A 19447-nucleotide genomic window follows, 5' to 3' on the forward strand; every position below is an offset into this window, starting at 1 on the left:
TGGGCTGTCAAATCCAATGGCTCAGCATCAGTTTATGTCAATCTTCAAACTAACGCATGCAACTTGTGCTGTTATTTGCACTGATGGCCCTATAACACATTCCTCACTGAAATCAGAACTCATTCCCCCAGTTGCTCGTTATTACTTGACAACAACTCATCAGTTAATTGAAATAAATGGCAAAAGTAATAACAACAGTTAAAAATAATATTGCTCACTCTCTTACCCCTTTCTGTCGTTTGGAGTTGACACTGAGGGATAGAGCAGGAGGTTTCTTGAATGACCAAGTGACCAGCAGACCCTCAACCTCTGCTTCTTCCAAACAAATCTCCATCTGCGGAACAGAATAACACTTGACAATGCAATCACATCAAGTATTACATCTCTCCGAGTAGCTGCACCGAGAAATGGTAGAAATGGAATTATTTTGCTTACAAAAATACTCCTCTAGATGGCCCTGCTGTGTAGCACATCCCCAGGCTGACATTTGCTGTGCCTCGCAACAGCATCAGAGAGATTCACAGCCACCACTGTCACTTAAAGAGCCAGCAAAAAGCATGAAACTCCGCTTGCAGGTAATGTTCCATGGACACTGATCATCTCGTACCCCCTCTACGTGACCACTGTGATGAAAGTTTATAATGTGCAATTATTATTTGGGAAATTGCTTCTGAAGTAAAAGGGCTCTTTTGGTTTCCAGTTCTGTGAAAGCAAACTTGTTTTATGAAGGTCGGAAACTCATTTTCTTTTAACAGTGGGTCAGAACAACATTTTCAACAAACAAATAATACAAGCTGAATGCTACAGAAACTAACTGGTAAGATAGCTGCAGTGTATTGTTGACCTGAGTTTTATGATACAAAGAAAAGCAAGGGCCGTAAGCAGGTTGATTTCAGAGATATGGTTTCAGCGCTGTAGCAGTTCAATGGTGTCAGCTCATCGCCACATTCTCAAGATCAAGTGGGGAAGGGCCCAGCCAATGATGCCCACATCGCACAAGTGAATAAAAAAACAAAGAGCAGTTTAGTTTGTGGGAACCTTAAGGTCATCAGTGGTGGACAAGGCCAGAAATCACACCGCGCCATCACCTGTTATAGTCCAACAGGCTTATTCAAAAGCACAAGCTTTTGGCGCGTAGCATCTTTAGCAGGCCACCAGACGAAGGGGCAATGCTCCGAAAGCTTGCATTTTCAGATAAACCTATTGGACGATAACCTGGTGTAGTGTGATTTCTCACCTTGTCCATCCCGGTCCAACATTGGCACCTCTACATCAGAGATGGCAAGTAGGCTTGAACTGTATGTGCAACCTCAAAGTATAAAAGTCAGAAAGATCAGAGAATTATCCCACCTGTGTATTTCATGGAGAGGTGGAAGTATCATGCCCATGATCATGCAGAAAGTGGCCTAAATGAAATTCTTGCAACTTTGCCAGTGAAGGATAAGAATGATACCCAAATGGGTTTGAGTGTCTGTAAGGATATTGCTGGTTTAAAAAAAAAGGCTGAATCTTTCTTTTTGTTGTTCACAGTAAGATCTTTCCAAATATTTAACGACTGCCCCACCATAGTAAACAAATAGCAAAGTAAAACTGATTAGTCTATCAAACCTGATTCCACTCTGGAATCTGACTTGTCTTGTTTAGAGTGTCATTAAAAAACAGGAATAAAGGCAAAATACTGCAGATACTGGAAACCAGAAACAAACACTGAGATTCTGAAGAGGAGTTATACCGGACTCAATTAACTCTCATTCTCTCTCTACAGATGCTGCCAGACCTGCTAGGTTTCTCCAGTATTCTCTGTGTCTGTAGCATAAAATAGCTATCTGGTTCACTAATGTCTTTTATGGAAGGAAATTTGCCATCCTCACCTCGTCTGGCCTACGCGTGACTCCAGGCCAATAGCAATGTGGTTGATTACTAATTGCCATCTGAAAGTGATTCAGTTCAGGGCAGTTAGGGTGGGCAACAAATGCTGACCTTTCCAGCAACACAGATTGCATAAAAGGAAAACAAAAAGCCTAAATCTGCCTTGTTGCTATCGCAATTGAATAATGTGTTTCCTTTGAAGGTAACTCACCCTGGAAAGAACTAAAGTACTTACTTCTACAGTTACTAGGCTATTCTGAATATGGAAAACAAACTTAATATTTCCCTAACCACTGCATATATTTGTTTTGTCGTCTTTGTATCCTCTCACATTGTGTTTTCTGGTCCTCTCGGCACGCTAATTGTCCATCTCTGTACTCCTGTAACTTCAGAGAAATCCTCCAGTGGGTGCAAATCCCAGAAGCACTCTCTTCACTCCAGATGTATCCATTCCTGTCCTCGATCTGTCTCAGCAAGCTGTTACCATTTTTGCCAGGCTAGTCGGTTACTTTTCTACAAGGCTTTTTGTGAAAAGCTTTATTAAAACACTTTTTACTTCTTGAAAAGGCTATTTGGGTTAGTAAGAGAATTGCAGCTGAACGTCGTGCTATCTGTACTTAACATTCACACAAGCATCTTTCAGTAGCCAGCTCTGGAATGGCAGGTAGCAGCTGGGATTTATTTTCCTTTTGTTAGCTCAATCACATCGAAGCAATGATAATGCTGCAACAGGCAATCTCACTGAACTTGTGACAAGTTTTATACTGAACCAGCACTTTGGATATTCTGCAGTGAATTGAATTAATGAATCACAAGGGGGGAGATGGCAAAGTCCTCTGCACCCTTTATCTATTTGTCAAGATGTTCTATTTGGGACATATGTTGGATCAATAGATCCTTGAGGATGGCAAGTATCATATGGAAAATTAACTGCAGTTATCCAAAATTCTGGTTTTAGACTTAATTTATCCTGTAAACAAAATAGAGTATCTATATGGCAGCTTGACAAGGTAAATATCAGCAAACAGCACTCTAGTTATTGATAAATACCCTTGCCATTTTGTCTCAGGCTCCTCTTCATCACTGCAGATTAATGATCTCTCGTCATTGTTTTAGTGGCTGAGGGATGTATCGCAAGAAAACTCTGAGATATATTGCTTCTGAGTTTGCAAGTTGTTCTTGCAACAAATTACCCTTTAACATTATCAGGCAGCTCCTGGTAGCCATAAAACCTACCCATTATTAATTTATTTTCAAAGCTCCTGCTAAGTGCTCCTTGAATGCTAATTAACATTGATCATTTCTTGGTTATGGGCTTCTATTCACCTGTGTTGGGAGGTAGGTGACAGCATGACTGTATTTCACTGCAGTCATGTCTCTGCTGTTTCTTTGTCTCTTCCTTTGATTATATGTGTCTTGCTAATGAACAGTAGTGCAATGAGCTGGATATCTGGTTGTGTTTCCCAGCTCAAACATTCAATTCCCTGGTTTCGTAAGTGAGCAAAGAAAGGCAGGGTCTCTCTGCATGCCTAATTCTTGCACAGCATGTACTGATTGGGTCATCTTAGTCACATCAGTGATCTTTTCTGAGATAATAAAATGTGAGGCTGGATGAACACAGCAGGCCAAGCAGCATCTCAGGAGCACAAAAGCTGACGTTTCGGGCCTAGACCCTTCATCAGAGAGGGGGATGGGGGGAGGGAACTGGAATAAATAGGGAGAGAGGGGGAGGCGGACCGAAGATGGAGAGTAAAGAAGATAGGTGGAGAGAGTGTAGGTGGGGAGGTAGGGAGGGGATAGGTCAGTCCAGGGAAGACGGACAGGTCAAGGAGGTGGGATGAGGTTAGTAGGTAGCTGGGGGTGTGGCTTGGGGTGGGAGGAAGGGATGGGTGAGAGGAAGAACCGGTTAGGGAGGCAGAGACAGGTTGGACTGGTTTTGGGATGCAGTGGGTGGGGGGGAAGAGCTGGGCTGGTTGTGTGGTGCAGTGGGGGGAGGGGATGAACTGGGCTGGTTTAGGGATGCAGTAGGGGAAGGGGAGATTTTGAAACTGGTGAAGTCCACATTGATACCATATGGCTGCAGGGTTCCCAGGCGGAATATGAGTTGCTGTTCCTGCAACCTTCGGGTGGCATCATTGTGGCACTGCAGGAGGCCCATGATGGACATGTCATCAAGAGAATGGGAGGGGGAGTGGAAATGGTTTGCGACTGGGAGGTGCAGTTGTTTGTTGCGAACTGAGCGGAGGTGTTCTGCAAAGCGGTCCCCAAGCCTCCGCTTGGTTTCCCCAATGTAGAGGAGGCCGCACCGGGTACAGTGGATGCAGTATACCACATTGGCAGATGTGCAGGTGAACCTCTGCTTAATGTGGAATGTCATCTTGGGGCCTGGGATGGGGGTGAGGGAGGAGGTGTGGGGACAAGTGTAGCATTTCCTGCGGTTGCAGGGGAAGGTGCCGGGTGTGGTGGGGTTGGAGGGCAGTGTGGAGCGAACAAGGGAGTCACGGAGAGAGTGGTCTCTCCGGAAAGCAGACAGGGGAGGGGATGGAAAAATGTCTTGGGTGGTGGGGTCGGATTGTAAATGGCGGAAGTGTCGGAGGATAATGCGTTGTATCCGGAGGTTGGTAGGGTGGTGTGTGAGAACGAGGGGGATCCTCTTGGGGCGGTTGTGGCCGGGGCGGGGTGTGAGGGATGTGTCGCGGGAAATGCGGGAGACGCGGTCAAGGGCGTTCTCGATCACCGTGGGGGGAAAGTTGCGGTCCTTAAAGAACTTGGACATCTGGGATGTGCGGGAGTGGAATGTCTTATCGTGGGAGCAGTAGCGGCGGAGGCGGAGGACGTCAGCTTTTGTGCTCCTGAGATGCTGCTTGGCCTGCTGTGTTCATCCAGCCTCACATTTTATTATCTTGGAATCTCCAGCATCTGCAGTTCCCATTATCAGTGATCTTTTCTGAACTGCTCCCAGTTATTCAAATATTACTAGATCATCTTCTGAGATATGAGGGATGGATTGCCAATAGTCTCTCAGGCGTAGAAGCATGAGAAGTGATCTCATCGAAACATGTAAAACTCCTGAAGAGGATCTGACAGAGAGGATGAGGGAATCTGTGCTCACTGGTCAACCAGCAGTCACAGTCTCAGAATTAATAAGCAGTCATTTGATGCAGAGATGAGGCAAACATCTTGACTCTGGGGTGGAAAATTTCAAAGGTTTGCAATGCTGAGAGTTGTGAATGCTCAGTCATTGAGTGCATTCAAAACTAAGAGCAACCTTATAGAGGTTTATAAAATCATGAGATATAGATAAGGTGCATGGCAGGTGTCTTTCCCCAAGGGTGGGAGGTTTCAAGAGGAGAGGACGCATTTTTAGGGTGAGAGGAGAAAGAATTTAAAAAGACGTGAGGGGCATTTTCTTTTCTTACACAGAGTGGTTCGTGTGTGCAATGAACTGACACAGAAAGTGGTGAATACAGATACTGTTACAATATATTTGGATAAGTACAAGTAAGAAATGTTTGGAGGGATACAGGCCAAGCGCAAGCAGGTGAGACTAGTTTAGTTGAGGATTAGGGTCAGCATGGACTGGTTGGACTGAAGCGTCTGTTTCTGTGCCGTATGAAATTAGGGGCAATGACAACTGGACAGAAAAGCAAAGTCAAAGGAAATGATCAGTCACAGTCTTATAGAGTAGCAGAGCGGGCTGAATGAATGAGCCGGCTACTTGCACTCCTATTTCTTATGTTTTAACCACAGTTGGCTACGGCACAGGGGAAGGACAGCCAGATCCCTGACTCGGATAAAACAGAATTCTTGGCACAACTCTAGCTGTAGCCATGTAGTGGGCAGCAAAACATCAACCATTGTTCATTACCTAATGACTTTCTAGAAGATTTATGGGCACAGCATTCTTGATGGTGGTTAGGACTAATACAATGAGGCACCTGGCTCTGCTTTTCAATCATTTCAGAGCTAACCTGGACCCCATCTCCAGTTCTCTGCTGTAGCTCCACATGCCTTGATGCTGTGACCGGGCAAAATCTATCCAGCACAGTCTTAAAAGACACAAACCCCCAACATCTGCATTGTGGGGCGGGTGACAAATTTCAAGAACCCTGGGCCTGGAAGACGACCTCTCAATATCACTACAGCTCTGAATGGCTTGGCTATAATTTTAGGATGAGAGGAAATAGATTCTCCATATCTACCCCATCAAATCCTTTTATACTTTAACGACGTAATACAGGTCAAGATTGCGCAACCGGCTGTCATTGCCTACCATTCCCAGGCCTGGTATTATTCTGGTGGGCTGGTGCTGTTCCACCTCCAAAGCCAATATATCCAAGCCAGAAGGAAGAACAGATCTCCAGAAAGGGCCTGGGCAAGATTTATCGCTGAAGCTCAGCTTCATCACATTTGCGTTGTGAGATTAATGTAACTTTCAAGCAGCCTTCTTGATTGCTTTTGCTATTTACTTTTTCTTATGTTTCAAAATTATAGCAGTTATAACATAATTAACAATTCCACTGTATTTTTGCCTCCAAAACTGTTGCTGTAATCACTCCCACTTTGTAAGCTGACAATAAATATCCCTAGAATAACCAAGAAGTCAGGGAGCCAGAGATATAAGAGTGAGACAAAAAAAAGATACAATATGCCACTTTAAAATGTCAATGTACCTTTTATAAATACTGGGACCCATCCATATACAAAGATGCTCTTCAGCTTATTCTCCATCATTGAATGCAGAAATAGAAAGAGATTTTGCAGGCCATCAAGCCTGTTCCATAAGGTATAGCAGCACAGTAGGCCATTCAGCCCATCCAACCTACTCCACCATTCAATGAAATCGTGGTTGACCTGAAAATCCTCAACTCCCTTTTTCTGCCTTATCCCATAACCCTTTGGTTCCCTCTTGATTAAAATCTATGCCTATTCTGCCTTTGAGTGAGATGTCAGCTATCTGCACCCCGTCTCCCTTAATACTTAAATTAAAAAAAATCTATTGACCTCATATTTAAAAGCTGCAATTGTTCAAGGGTGATTTGATATTTGCGGAAGAGTGTGAGAAACTTACTCCACTGTTTAGGTATGTAAGTGCTTGTTAACTTCAAATAGAGGCTCTGACTCTGATTTGTAGGACTCACCTTAAATTCCCAGCCAGCAGAAAGGGTTTTGTTTTGTTTCCCTTGAAGGCCTCAACAAAATCATCCCATAATCTTCTTGATTCCAGGAAAGCTCTCCTCCGTCCGAGGCCATTTTACTTTTTTCCTTCTTCATTCTATCATGGGTGGTGGGTATTGTTGGCAAGGTTGGAATTTGTTGCTTGTTATTAATTGCCCTTGACAAGCTGAATTGTTTCCTGGCCATTTGGGAGGGCAGTTAAGAGGCAACCACTTTGTATGGAGTTACTGGTGGGCCAGACCAGGTAAGTACAGCAGATTTCTTGGCCTAAAGAACATCAGTGAGCTAGATGGACTTCTACAACAGTTGGCAATTGTAAGTAATGGTGACTATGAAGCTGAAATTAATTTTTAGGATTAGGGTAACAGAGTTAAAACTGAGATGAGGAGAAATTATTTCCCTCAAAGAATGGAGAATCTGTGGAATTCATTACCCCAGAGGGATGCTGAGACATCGATTAAATTGAATGAGGAAATAGACAGATTATTAATTAGTAATGATGGCTCAGTGGTTAGCGCTACTGCCTCACAGGGCCAGGGACTCGGGTTTGATTCCATGGGTGATTGTCTGTGTGGAATTTGCACATTCTCCCCATATCTATGTGAGTTTTCTCCAGATGCTCTGGTTCCCTCCCGTAGGACAATGATGTGCAGGGTAGGTGGACTGGCCATACCAAATTGCCCATAGTGTCCAGAGATGTGTAGGTTAAGTGGATTAGCCATGGGAAAAATACAGGATAGGGTACCCTCTTCAGAGGGTCGGGGTGGGCTGTAGGGATTCTATGAAAAGGAAAAGGTAAAGTCATCATAGTCTTACCAGACACCAGCTATTCTCTCGTTAGACGGAGAGATGACTGCTGGTGGTTTAACCTGAGTTAAAGGTTACAGAGAACGTGCAGGTAAATGGAATTAAGGCCAAGCTAAGATCAGCCACAATTGTATTAAACGGCAGATCTGGCTCGAGGGGCTGACTTGTCTACTCCTAGTTCCTATAAAGTAGCTTTCAATTCCAGATTTAATAACAGAATTCAAACTCCACCAACTGCAGTGGTTGATTTGAGCCTATTTCCCCCAGAGAGGCCAGTGATATTACCACTATGCTACCATCTCTTCTTCCTAAAGTCTAGTGCCCAGGACCACACACTGAGTAACATCAGACTGCCATTGAAATTTCTGTCAAACGGTTTCACAGTGAACAGGAACGTCATTTACCATTCACCAATGTCAGCAACAATGAATCATTTATTCCAGCATGATGTCGCACTAAATACCTGGGCTTTAAGTGGAGCCAAGGTCACCTGGTAGGATTCCATGGAAACGGCAGCTGGAGACTGTTGGGTAACAGAGACAGGGAACTGAATTTCATCCACTGTCAACTCACAGCAAAGAACCTGCAGCAAACAGACAAACAGTTAACAATTAAACTTTCTAAAAGAAACAACAGTTTGGATCCCATCACACTTGCTCCCTGAAAACTCCTTTATGTGGATCTTTCTGATTCCAAGTATTTAAAATCAAAATTAAAGCAAAATGTAATATGAGCAAGAACTTGCAACCACTAGTCAAATGAATTGGGAAGCTGGCCATTATGTTTGACTATAAATTGACAGAGGGGTAAATGAGCAACAGGACCTGGGTGGCCTTACACACCAGTCACTGAAAGGAAGCATTTAGGTGCAGCAGGAAATGAGGAAGGTAAATGATATATTGGTCTTCATTGGATTTGAACACAGAAGCAAGGAGGTCTTGCTGCAATTGTATGTGGCCTTGGGTGACCACAATTAGAATATTGTGGGCAGTTTTGGTCTCGATATCTGAGGAAGGATTTTCTTGCTATAGAGGAATTGCAGCAAAAGGTTTGGTAGACTCAATCCTGGGATGGTAGGAATGATGTATGAGGAGAGGTTAAGTTTGTTAGGATGATATTTGCTGGGGTTCAGAAGAATGATGAGTGATGTCACAGAAATCTACAAAATCCTAACAAGGCTTGACAAGGAAGCTACACAAAGGATGTTCCTGATGATGAACAGATCCAGAACCAGGGGTCACTGGCTAAAAATATAGGGTAAACCATTTAGGATGGAGATGAGGAGAAATGTCTTCTCCCAGAGAGTGGTGAGCCTGTGGAATTCATTCACAGAGAAAGCAGCTGAGGCCATAACTATGTATGCTTTCACAAAGGAGTTAGATATAACACTTGGGCTTAAAGGGATCAAAGGAAATGGGACGAAGTGGGAATAGACCATTGTTATCACCAGACTAGACTCCCTCAAAATATTTTAAGAAGGGAGCCTAGACCTTAACTTTGTCTCATCTTAAAAGCAAATATAACAAGCTGTGTTCCAGATGCAATTTGATTTGTCAAACTACTAGATGTTAGGCAAAACAATTTATTTAAACACTATAGTCAAAATACAATGAAAGAATGAAGAATTTAGGATTAACATAACTGTCAGAAAACTTAGCAAAATAATAGACACAGTAACTATTAGTAGTTAACTGTCCCAATATAGTAACATCCCATAAGCACACTCCTTGATGAAAAGACAAATTCAGAAAATTGATCTGTCTCACAGCAGCATAGAGAAACCCCAACTGGTAGCTGTAACTGAGGGAAAAGATTAGGTTAGATTCCCTACAGTGTGGAAACAGGCCCTTCGGCCCAACAAGTCCACACTGCCACTTGAAGCATCCCACCCAGACCCATCCCCCAATAACCCATACACCCCTGAACGTTATGGGCAATTAAGATAGCTTCAACTTCTTCAAAACTTCAGCAGCCTCTGCCCTGCTCAGATTCCAATGGCAACTGCTAAAAGCTTGATCTAAAATCTAAAAATCCTGGTTTGAGAGGACTGGCCACACCCAACCAGGCTGCTTCTATTATTCCAACTTGAGAAAAAACTCCAAGGCCTCACAAGCTGTTTACAGTACCACAGAATCATTCAATCTCTCCCTTAAAAGAAACTTGGATAAAATACACCTGTTAAAGCCACAGCATCATCACACAATGGAATTGGATCCTAGTGAATGGTAGAACAAGCTCAAAGGGCTGAATGGCCTACTCTTGGCACTATTTTCTATGATTCTATGTAGCACCTCTCGAGGCCACCACACATCTGTAAACATTTTACAGTCAATGAAGTGCTTTTCATCATTAACTCATGGGACAAGGGACAAGGGTATAGCTGGCTCGGCCAGCATTACTGCCAGTCACTTCTGGCCCTTCATAAGATGGTGGTGAGCTGCCTTCTTGAACTGGTGTAGTCAACAGACCAACAATACTGTGAGGTAGGGAGTTTGAGGATTCTGACCCAGTGACACTGAAGAAGTGGTAATATATTTCCAAGTCAGAATGGTGGGTGTAGGAATTGTAGCAGCTATGGGAAAGGTTGCAACCAATCTGCACTTAGCAATTTCTTGCCGACAGCAATGTATAACCAGATCAATCGTTCACAGAATTTTTGGTTACAGACCTTTCTAATATACTGTGAAACTTTGTGAATTGCCCAACCCTCTGGGCTTCTCATCTGTTAAAATTAAAACAAAGCAAAATTAAACTGTTTTTTGCAAGTTCGGTCATGGGCTGAGGGCATCGCTGATTAGACCAGTGTTTATTGCCCATCTCTAATTGCCCAGAAGGCAGTTAAGAGCCGACCACGATGCTGTGGGTCTGGAATCACACTTGGCCAGACCAAGTAAGGACTGCAGTTTCCTTCCCTAAAAGACATTAATGAACCAGATGATTCTTTCACCAACATTTGACAATGGAATCATAGTAGCTATTAGAATCTGAATTCCAGATTTGTTTTTATTGAATTCAAATTCCACCATCTACCATGACAGGATTTGAACCCGGGTGCCTAGAACATCATATGGGCTCTGGAATAACAGTTGCCTCACAAAACTATACTGTTAAACACTGCATATTTGTAATGTAACATTGTGGACTATGCGATGCTAGCATATTGTAGCTATTTCATTTTGGACATCTTTTATGAAATGGTTGTTTTTTTTAAAAAATGCACTTTTGTCTTTGGTACAATTTTAAAATTATTTGAAAATTGCATGAAACCATTTGGACATGAGTTCCAGGAAAAGACAGAAAAATGGAGTTGAGGACTATCAAATCTGACAATGATCTCATTCAATAGCAGAGCAGACTCAACGGGCTGAATGGCCCACGTCTGCTCTTACATATTATGGTTTTCTGATGCCCTGGTGGGTTCCACATGAGAAATATTGAAAGACATTTGTTTCCATGATGCAGATTTTGAGAGATAAACATTGGTCAGAATGCCAGGGATATCACCTTCGAAAAGGATGCTATCAGATCTTTTACTTTCATCTGAGTGGGCAGACAGTTTAAAATCTCATTAAAAGATCATTGACTCTAACAGTGCAGCACCTCCTCATGATCACACTGGAACATCAATCTAGGTCTTTGTTTTCAAGCTTTCAAATAGGGCATGAATCTGGAACATTCCACCTCACAGGTAGGAGCACTGCCAAAGCAAACCACAGCTGAAAATGGATACGTATCTTCATAGAATCATTGAAACCCTATGGTGTGGGAGCAGGCCATTTGGCCCATTGAGTTCACACTGACCCTCAGAGAAGCAGCACACCCAGACCCACTCCCACTACCCTATCTCTGTATTTCCCATGGTTAATCCATCCACACCCCCCTCTCCCAATCCCTGGACACTATGGACCATTTAACATGGCCAATCCACCAAACCTGCACACCTTTGGACTGTGGGAGAAAACTGGAGCACCACGAGGAAACCCACACAGACACGGGGAGAATGTGCAAACTTCACACAGACAGGTGCCCGAGAGTGGAATTGAACCCTGGTCCCTGGCACAGTAAGGCAGCAGTGCTAACCACTGAGCCAACATGCTCACCCCCAGTCTTATCAGTATCTTAACAGTATAACTTGAATAATGATTGATAATCCTCTATTTCATTGCTTCATGTCAGTTGGGGTGGAGATGTAATCCGGAGATTTTCCTTAACAATGTTGCAAACAACTACTCTGTGCTGGCAAGACTGAAAGCAATGGTTTCTGAAGGAGGCAACTATGAAATGCTGCTGTGTGGAACATGGGAGTAGAATGATAGGTCTACTTATGGATATGGAGTGAAAAGGCAACATTGTAGATTGAAGGTGAAGATTGACAGATTATTGAACACGGAGGGAGTCAGCTGATATGGAGATCGGACAAAATGACGGAATTGAGGTAGTAGATCAGCCGTGACTTTATTGACCAACAGCATGATGTATTTCTGCTTCTGTTTTTAAATGTTATCTTGATGACTTGAGCTTATGTTGCAACTTCTGTTCAGTTCAACGACTAATGTACTTTGCAGATTCCTCCACCAATTTCTTTGGACAGGAAGTTGGAGGAAAGTAAAAACAACAAAGATTTAATGAGGTGTTAAAAATTGAGTGCGAATACAAAGGCTTACACAATTCCTGAACATAATCTTGACCTTTAGAGGTTATTAACTTGTTAAAGAGTTTTGAAAAGTCCATACCAGGGTGTGAAGTGTAAGTGGTTGTTATACACAAGAAGATAACTGCATTTAAAGAGAGTTTGAATCTACACTTTTAGTTAGAACTTCACTTTAGCTAACAACAGTCCTTAAAACGGTCACCCACTGATTATTAGCTCCCTATACTTATATCATTAATTCAAATCTTACTAAAATGTAGGGTATGCAGGGTAGTTTGATCTTAGAGTAGGATAATACGTTGGCACAACATTGTTGGCCAAAGAGCCTGTAACGTGCTGTACTGTTCTATGTTCAAACCCTATTAACCCTTAACTAACATATCCATCACTCTGTTCTCTTTTCTAGCAGCTCTCAGGGATTCCTTCAGACCATATTATTATAGTCCATCGAACACTATTGGAAATCCAACCAGAGATTTGACACTCTGAAGGTGAGGAACAAGTACCAGGTAATACATTTTAGTCCACAGCTGGACCTCCCACTGGAAGAAGCTGATTTCAAGTTGGCGTACCAATCCAGAAACTCGATTCCCTCAACTGTGCATGTCCAGAGAATGAGCAAAGTGATTGTAAAAACACACCCAGTCCTGACGGTTCCTCCCACCCGCCCCCTGTCTGTGTGTTCGATTCACCAACACTGGGGAGCACAATCACAAGGTTCTGGGTTCCAGTCTCACTCTTGCCAGTGAAGTCAAAAATCCAACTCAGGGCAGTATGAAGCATACGGCTGCAGGGTTGACTTTCAGAACAGAACTTAAACTCCAGTACTCACTGGTCACATAGGTGGATGAAAACAACTGATATTGAAGAGGAACAGGGGTTTTTTTTTCTTCCCCCCCCCGCCGGTGTCCTGGTCAACACATCCCTCAAATGACTTTGTACCGTCAGATTATTATTGCATTGGCGTATATCATACACTGATGTGTGAAAATAGCCATCTTGTTTTCTACATTATGACAGTGACTGTATTTCAAATTAGCTGCACAAGGTTTAAAAGTCTTTCTTGATCTTTACCAGTTAATGACTGAGTGATAGGTTTTTCTCAGGCCTGATCCTGAACATAGGTCCACCCTTTCTCTCGTCGTTTTTAAACTCAAGACCAAAGCCCCAACTGCTGACATCTTGTTCTATCTATATTGTTTTATTCATTCTCTCATAGGTATTGCTGCCAAGCCCTGCATTTGTTGCCCATTCCTAACTGACCTTGAATAGACGGTTTGCTCAGATTATTTCAGAGGACAGTTAAGAGTCAATCATATTGCTGCAGGTCTGGAGTCAGGGCGAAGATTTCTTTTGCTAGAGTTCATAAGTGAGCCCAATGCAATTGTATGATAATCTATGCTGGCTCCACAGTTCCTAGGTACCATAAGCAGAAATAGGCCACTTGGCCCCTCAAGCCTGCTCTGCTATTTGATAAAGTCATGGCTGAACTGATTGTAACCTCAAATTCACAGTCTTAGGTATCCCCTGACTCCCTTTGTGAACAAATATCTACGTACCTCTGCCTTAAAAATATCCTTGCACTCTGTTTCCACCACATTTTCAGGAAGGCAGTAGCAAAGACCCATGATCCTTGGAGTAAAAATGTTACTTGGTCTTGGCTTTAGTTTGGCAATCTCAGATATTTAGGAAACAAGACTAGCTTCCAATTCCAGGTTTAATAACTTACCATGCTCTGTTCAGATTGATCCGTACATGTCACTTGACTGATACATGCTGTTGAGGGTAGCTGGGGTCCCTCCTCAAAACTGATCTGCAGAGAGCTCTGAAATAAAGGCAACCAGAAGAATAAATGAAACATGCAAACCAGCAATCACAGACCACTGACTCACACCACTTAGTCACCAGTTAAAATATTTAGTCAAAAATTGGAAAAAAAATCCAGACAAAGAAATATCTTCTAATTTTATGGCAGCTTGAAGACCTTACTTCTCTCAGTCATGGCTCAGTCGCTACCACACTGGCCTCAGATTCACAAGGATCTGAGGCAAAATCCTACTCCAAAACATGCGACCTAATTGACACTCCAGTGTGGTACTGAGATAATGTCACACTGTTGGAGATGGTGTCCTTCAGATGAGATGATAAATTGAAGCCTGTCTACTGAGGAGATAGAGAGCATATTTCTATTTACAGAATTGACCCCGTTAAATAATTGATAATCCACCACAGCCAATGCATTTTGATGTAAAGAAAGGAGGTCCTGGAGTCCTTCAATCCACGATCACCCATTCTCCTGCAAATTGCCCTCCTTTTTCATAATAGTCACTGCACTTCAGTGTAATTCATCAGAATGTGAACCACATTGAGGTGTATCTGACAGATAAAATCTTTACAACTCCTTTTTTTTCTTATTGGTTTTATATTAGGGGTTTGGAGGAGGGGGGTAGATTTTCATTTTTGCCACAGGGCTAGCATTCAAAATCTAATTCTTTCACAGGGCATGAACATCTTTGTTTGAGCCAGCACTTGGGGCCCATCTGTAACTTTCCTGCAGGAGATGGTGGTCTTCTAGAACTGCTACAGTCCACTTGGTGTGGATATACCCGTGGTGTGGCTGGAAGGCAGTTCCAAGACTTGATCATACAATAAAGGAACAATGATAGATTGAACAATGATAGATTGCTGGCTAGGCAGCATTTATAAGCCCATCCCTAATTGCCCAACTGGCAGTTATGAATCAACCACATTGCTGTGTGTCTGAAGTCACACGTAGGCCAGAGCAGATAAGAATGGTAGAGTCCTTCCCTAAAGGACATTAATGAACTGGATCAGTTTTTCCCCCGACAACTGACAATGGATTCATAGTCATTGTTACATTCTTAATTCCGGATATTTTTATTGAATGCAAATCTGCCATGGTGGGATTCGAACCTGGGCGCCCAGACAATTATCTGGCTCTCTGGATTAACAGACCGGTGATACTACCACGAGGCCATCGCCTCCCCAAACATAATATGAATACAAGAAGGTTACAGCACAAGGCAACATGCAAACATGTGTACTGAGTGACCTTAGGATAGATTGTGATATTAGAGGAATTTGAAAGCATTTTCAATTTTTCAGTGAATGGTTTATATCCTGTACAGGAAATCAAAGTTTTCTTCAATTTAAAATAAATCCAATAAATTAACAGAATGCTATTAATACATTTTAAAATGAGGTGTCTATGAGTCATGCAGCGGCATCAAATCAGTGCAGCAATTAGTTACATGATGGAAATTTTTGGCCTTTTGTTTTAAATGGCACCGGAAGCAACGACAGCTTACACAGCCATGCTGAAAAGTGGAGAAGTGGCCACAAGTGAAACCAAAAATCAACTGTTTTTATTTTTAAAAAATGTTAAGAGACAAGGTCGGCTTGGAGTGAGGACCAAGAGTATTATCGTGCTATGGGACAGCAACAACAGTGCCAGGTTCATACAAGCGTAGCATCTATACATTGCAGAAGCAGGCTATTCAGCCCATTGAGTCCATACTGACCCTCCAAAGACAGTCCCACCCAGTCCCATCTGTGTCCCCACCCTATCCCAGTAGCTCTGCGTTTCTCATGACTAACCAACTTAGCCTGTCTAACCCTGGACACAATGGACAATTTAGCATGGTCAATCCACCTGACCTTCATATCTTTGGTCTGTGGGAGGAAATGGGATCACCCAGTGGAAACCCACACACCCGTAGAGAGGACGTGCAAACTCCACACAGGCAATCACCCGAGGGTAGAACCGAACCTGTATGCCTGGAGCTGTGAGGGCAGCAACTGAGCCACTGTGCCGTCGATAGTTTAGATCTATTTTTACATGCCTGCTCAACTAATCCAAAGCCACTTCTCATCTGCACTATTTTTAGAACCAATAGAAAAGATTTCTTAAAATAAATCAAGAAAAAAAAGCACCTTTATTTATAATGACGCCAATAAATGTTCTCTGGGGTTGCTCTGAGGAGTTTAAGCTTATCTGCCTGAAAACATTACTGTCCCTTCAGAGTGGGCGCTGTCCTTTACAAAGGCTTCAGATTTAGCTCTCAACTACCGTACAGCAGTGACCAACTTGTCAAACCAGGTCTGACTGGGAATTGAAGATTAATTTCTAGACCATTCACTACCGAGAGCAGCCAGGGAGAAACACCATTAGGGCATTAAACTAAACAAGAGCCTTTGGTTACCATTTTCCTTTTCATTGAGCATTATCACTTATTATTTTTGACAATATTGGGGATGGGATTAAAAATGCTGTTGGACGAGGGTCCAATGAGACCCTATGCTCACAAACATCCACTCTCTCCACCAGTGATGTTCAGTAGATGTAGTGTGTCCCATCTACAAGGTGCACTGCAGAAATTTACCAAGGCTTCTTAGATAGCACCTTCCAAACCCACAATCATTTCCATTTGGAAGGACAAGGGCTACAGATACATGGGAACATCACCATTTGCAAGTTCCCCTCCAAGCCACTCACCATCCCGACTTGTAAAATATATCACTGTTTCTTCACTGTTGCTGGGTTAAATCCTGGAATTCCTTCCCTAACAGCATTGTGGACTGCAGCGGTTCAAGAAGGCAACTCACCATCACTTTCTTGCGGACAACTAGGGACAGGCAATAAATGATGGCCCAAAGAGCAATGCCCATGTCCCACATCTGAATTTTCTTTTTAAAAGGGGTAATCACGAGTTTGATAAATTCCCAATTGAACAGGATTTCTCAAAGATTGATATGTTAAACAAACAATGGCAGGAGGTTGACATCAGGGTGATTGGAGTCAGAAGGTCATGTGAGGAAACCTCCAGGAATGTGGCCAACCACAACTGACAACAGAAGTGGTGGGAGGTGGGAACTGGGACAAGGTGACTCCTGCCAAAGGGTGAGGCAAGTATCAACAGTGGAACTTTTGCACACATCTCCTGGCAGCCATCTTGGGGGTGCCTCTGGAGGATGCTGGGGCCTAACTATCCTCAATTCTCCTGGTGGCAATGCAGTTGAGGTCACAATCAGATATATATATATCTGTGCCGTCTCCTTTTTGATTCTTTTAGGAGCAGGAACAGTTCCTCGCTATCTATTGTATCCAGACCACTCATGAATCTGAAAACATCCATCAGATTTCCTCTTAGCCGCCTTGTCTCCAAGAAGATCAACCCAACGGCTCCAGTACCTTCTCAGATTGAAGTTTCTCATCCCTGGTACCATTCTCTTCTGCACTCTCTCCAATACATTTGCTTCTTTCCTATAATGTAGCATCCAGAACTCTCCACAATACTCCAGCTAAGGTCTAACAAATACCTTGTGTAGGTTCAGCATAATCTCCTTGTTCTTGTACTCTATTCCCCCTATTAATACAGCCCAGGATATTGTATACTTTATTAACTGCTCTGTCGATCTGCCACTTTCAATGAACCATGCTTACATACATCCAGGTCCCTCTACTGCACTTCCTTTATGCCAAAGTAACTGTAACGTAAACTGCACGTTATTAACCACAAGGCACTCTTTCAGTCAGACCAGGAAGTGGTTTTGGTCGATCAAGCAGCCCATAGAGGATGGTGATAGCAACTTCACCTTGAATACCAAACCATATGTTGTAGGAAGCTGATTTGCACTTATAGCCACTCCCAGCCAAGCAACATCTAGGTTTTAAAACACGCATTCTTGTTTTCAAATCCCTCCATTGCTTCGTCCCTTCTCTCTGATCTCCAGCAGCTCAATGCTCCAAAATCTCATGCGCTCTCCTTGAATTGGGGCCTATAGAATTCAAAACTGCAGAAAGTTGCAGCCCAGGGATTGGGAGCCCTTGTGCAGAAATCACAAAATGTTGGTTTTCAAGTTCAGCAGGCAGTTGGGAAGGAAAATGGACTGAGATAATGGGAACTGCAGATGCTGGAGAATTCCAAGATAACAAAATGTAAGGCTGGATGAACACAGCAGGCCAAGCAGCATCTCAGGAGCACAAAAGCTGACGTTTCAGGCCTAGACCCTTTATCAGAGAGCTGATGAAGGGTCTAGGCCCGAAACGTCAGCTTTTGTGCTCCTGAGATGCTGCTTGGCCTGCTGTGTTCATCCAGCCTCACATTTTGTTATCAAGGAAAATGGACTGTTGCCTTTATTTCATAGGGAATGGAGTATACAAATATTAATGGAACAATACAAGGCAATACTGCAAGTTTTGGGCCCCCTCGTCCTGGAAAGGTAGACTGGCATTGGGGGCTGTCCGAAGAAGATCTACTAAGTTGATTCCAGGTATGGAGAGATTTTCTTATAAAAAGGTTGAGTAGATTGAGTGTTGGAGTTTAGCAGAATGTGAGGAGACCTTATTGGATCATATAAGATTCTTAGGGGGCTTAGCAGGGTAGAGTCTAGCATCAGAGGGCATCACACTTTTAAGATAGAGGTGAGGAGGCATTTTTTCTCTCAGGGTACTGTGAACTTGTTGAATTCCTTATTGCCAAGAGCTGTGGAAGTTACGAGAGTAAATATATTTAAGCTGTGATACACAGATTTTTAATCAGTCAGGGGTTATGGAGATAAGGCAGAACAGTGGAGTTGAGGATGATTAGATCAACCATGATCTCATTGAATGGCAGAGTAGATTCAACAGGCCGAATGCCCTACCTCCTGGTCCTACATCTGATGCCCTAAGGGAACCTCTCTACAACCCTAATTTTAATTGTTACAACACTGGAGGAAACATCCTTAGGTACCTAGACTGCAAGATCTGGACTACCTTCCCTGTACTTCTCCTCCTCCACTCTCTCCATTAAGACTCTCCTTCAAATCTATATTGTTTGACCAAATTTGTAGTAATTTGACCTCACATCCCCTTGAGTATCTCAGTGTCCTACTTTGTTTTACAATGATTTTAAAAAGCAGCTTAAAACATTTTCTTGC

At 42.9% G+C, this 19447-nt stretch overlaps 1 protein-coding gene across 2 annotated transcripts in view; it reads right to left on the minus strand.

The window, feature by feature from the left end:
* c2cd2l (c2cd2 like) overlaps positions 1-19447 on the minus strand; it is a 142785-nt gene that overhangs the window by 36616 nt on the left and 86722 nt on the right. For both annotated transcript variants that reach the window (XM_048562192.2, XM_048562191.2), the window contains exons 2-4: positions 14235-14330; positions 8318-8437; positions 227-334 (exon numbers count right to left, since the gene is read on the minus strand). In XM_048562192.2, the coding sequence (XP_048418149.1) occupies positions 227-334; positions 8318-8437; positions 14235-14330 (324 nt within the window). The remainder of the gene's footprint in view (positions 1-226; positions 335-8317; positions 8438-14234; positions 14331-19447) is intronic.

The sequence above is a fragment of the Stegostoma tigrinum genome, chromosome 32, assembly GCF_030684315.1.
Source record: "Stegostoma tigrinum isolate sSteTig4 chromosome 32, sSteTig4.hap1, whole genome shotgun sequence".
Taxonomy (NCBI): Eukaryota; Metazoa; Chordata; class Chondrichthyes; order Orectolobiformes; family Stegostomatidae; genus Stegostoma; species Stegostoma tigrinum.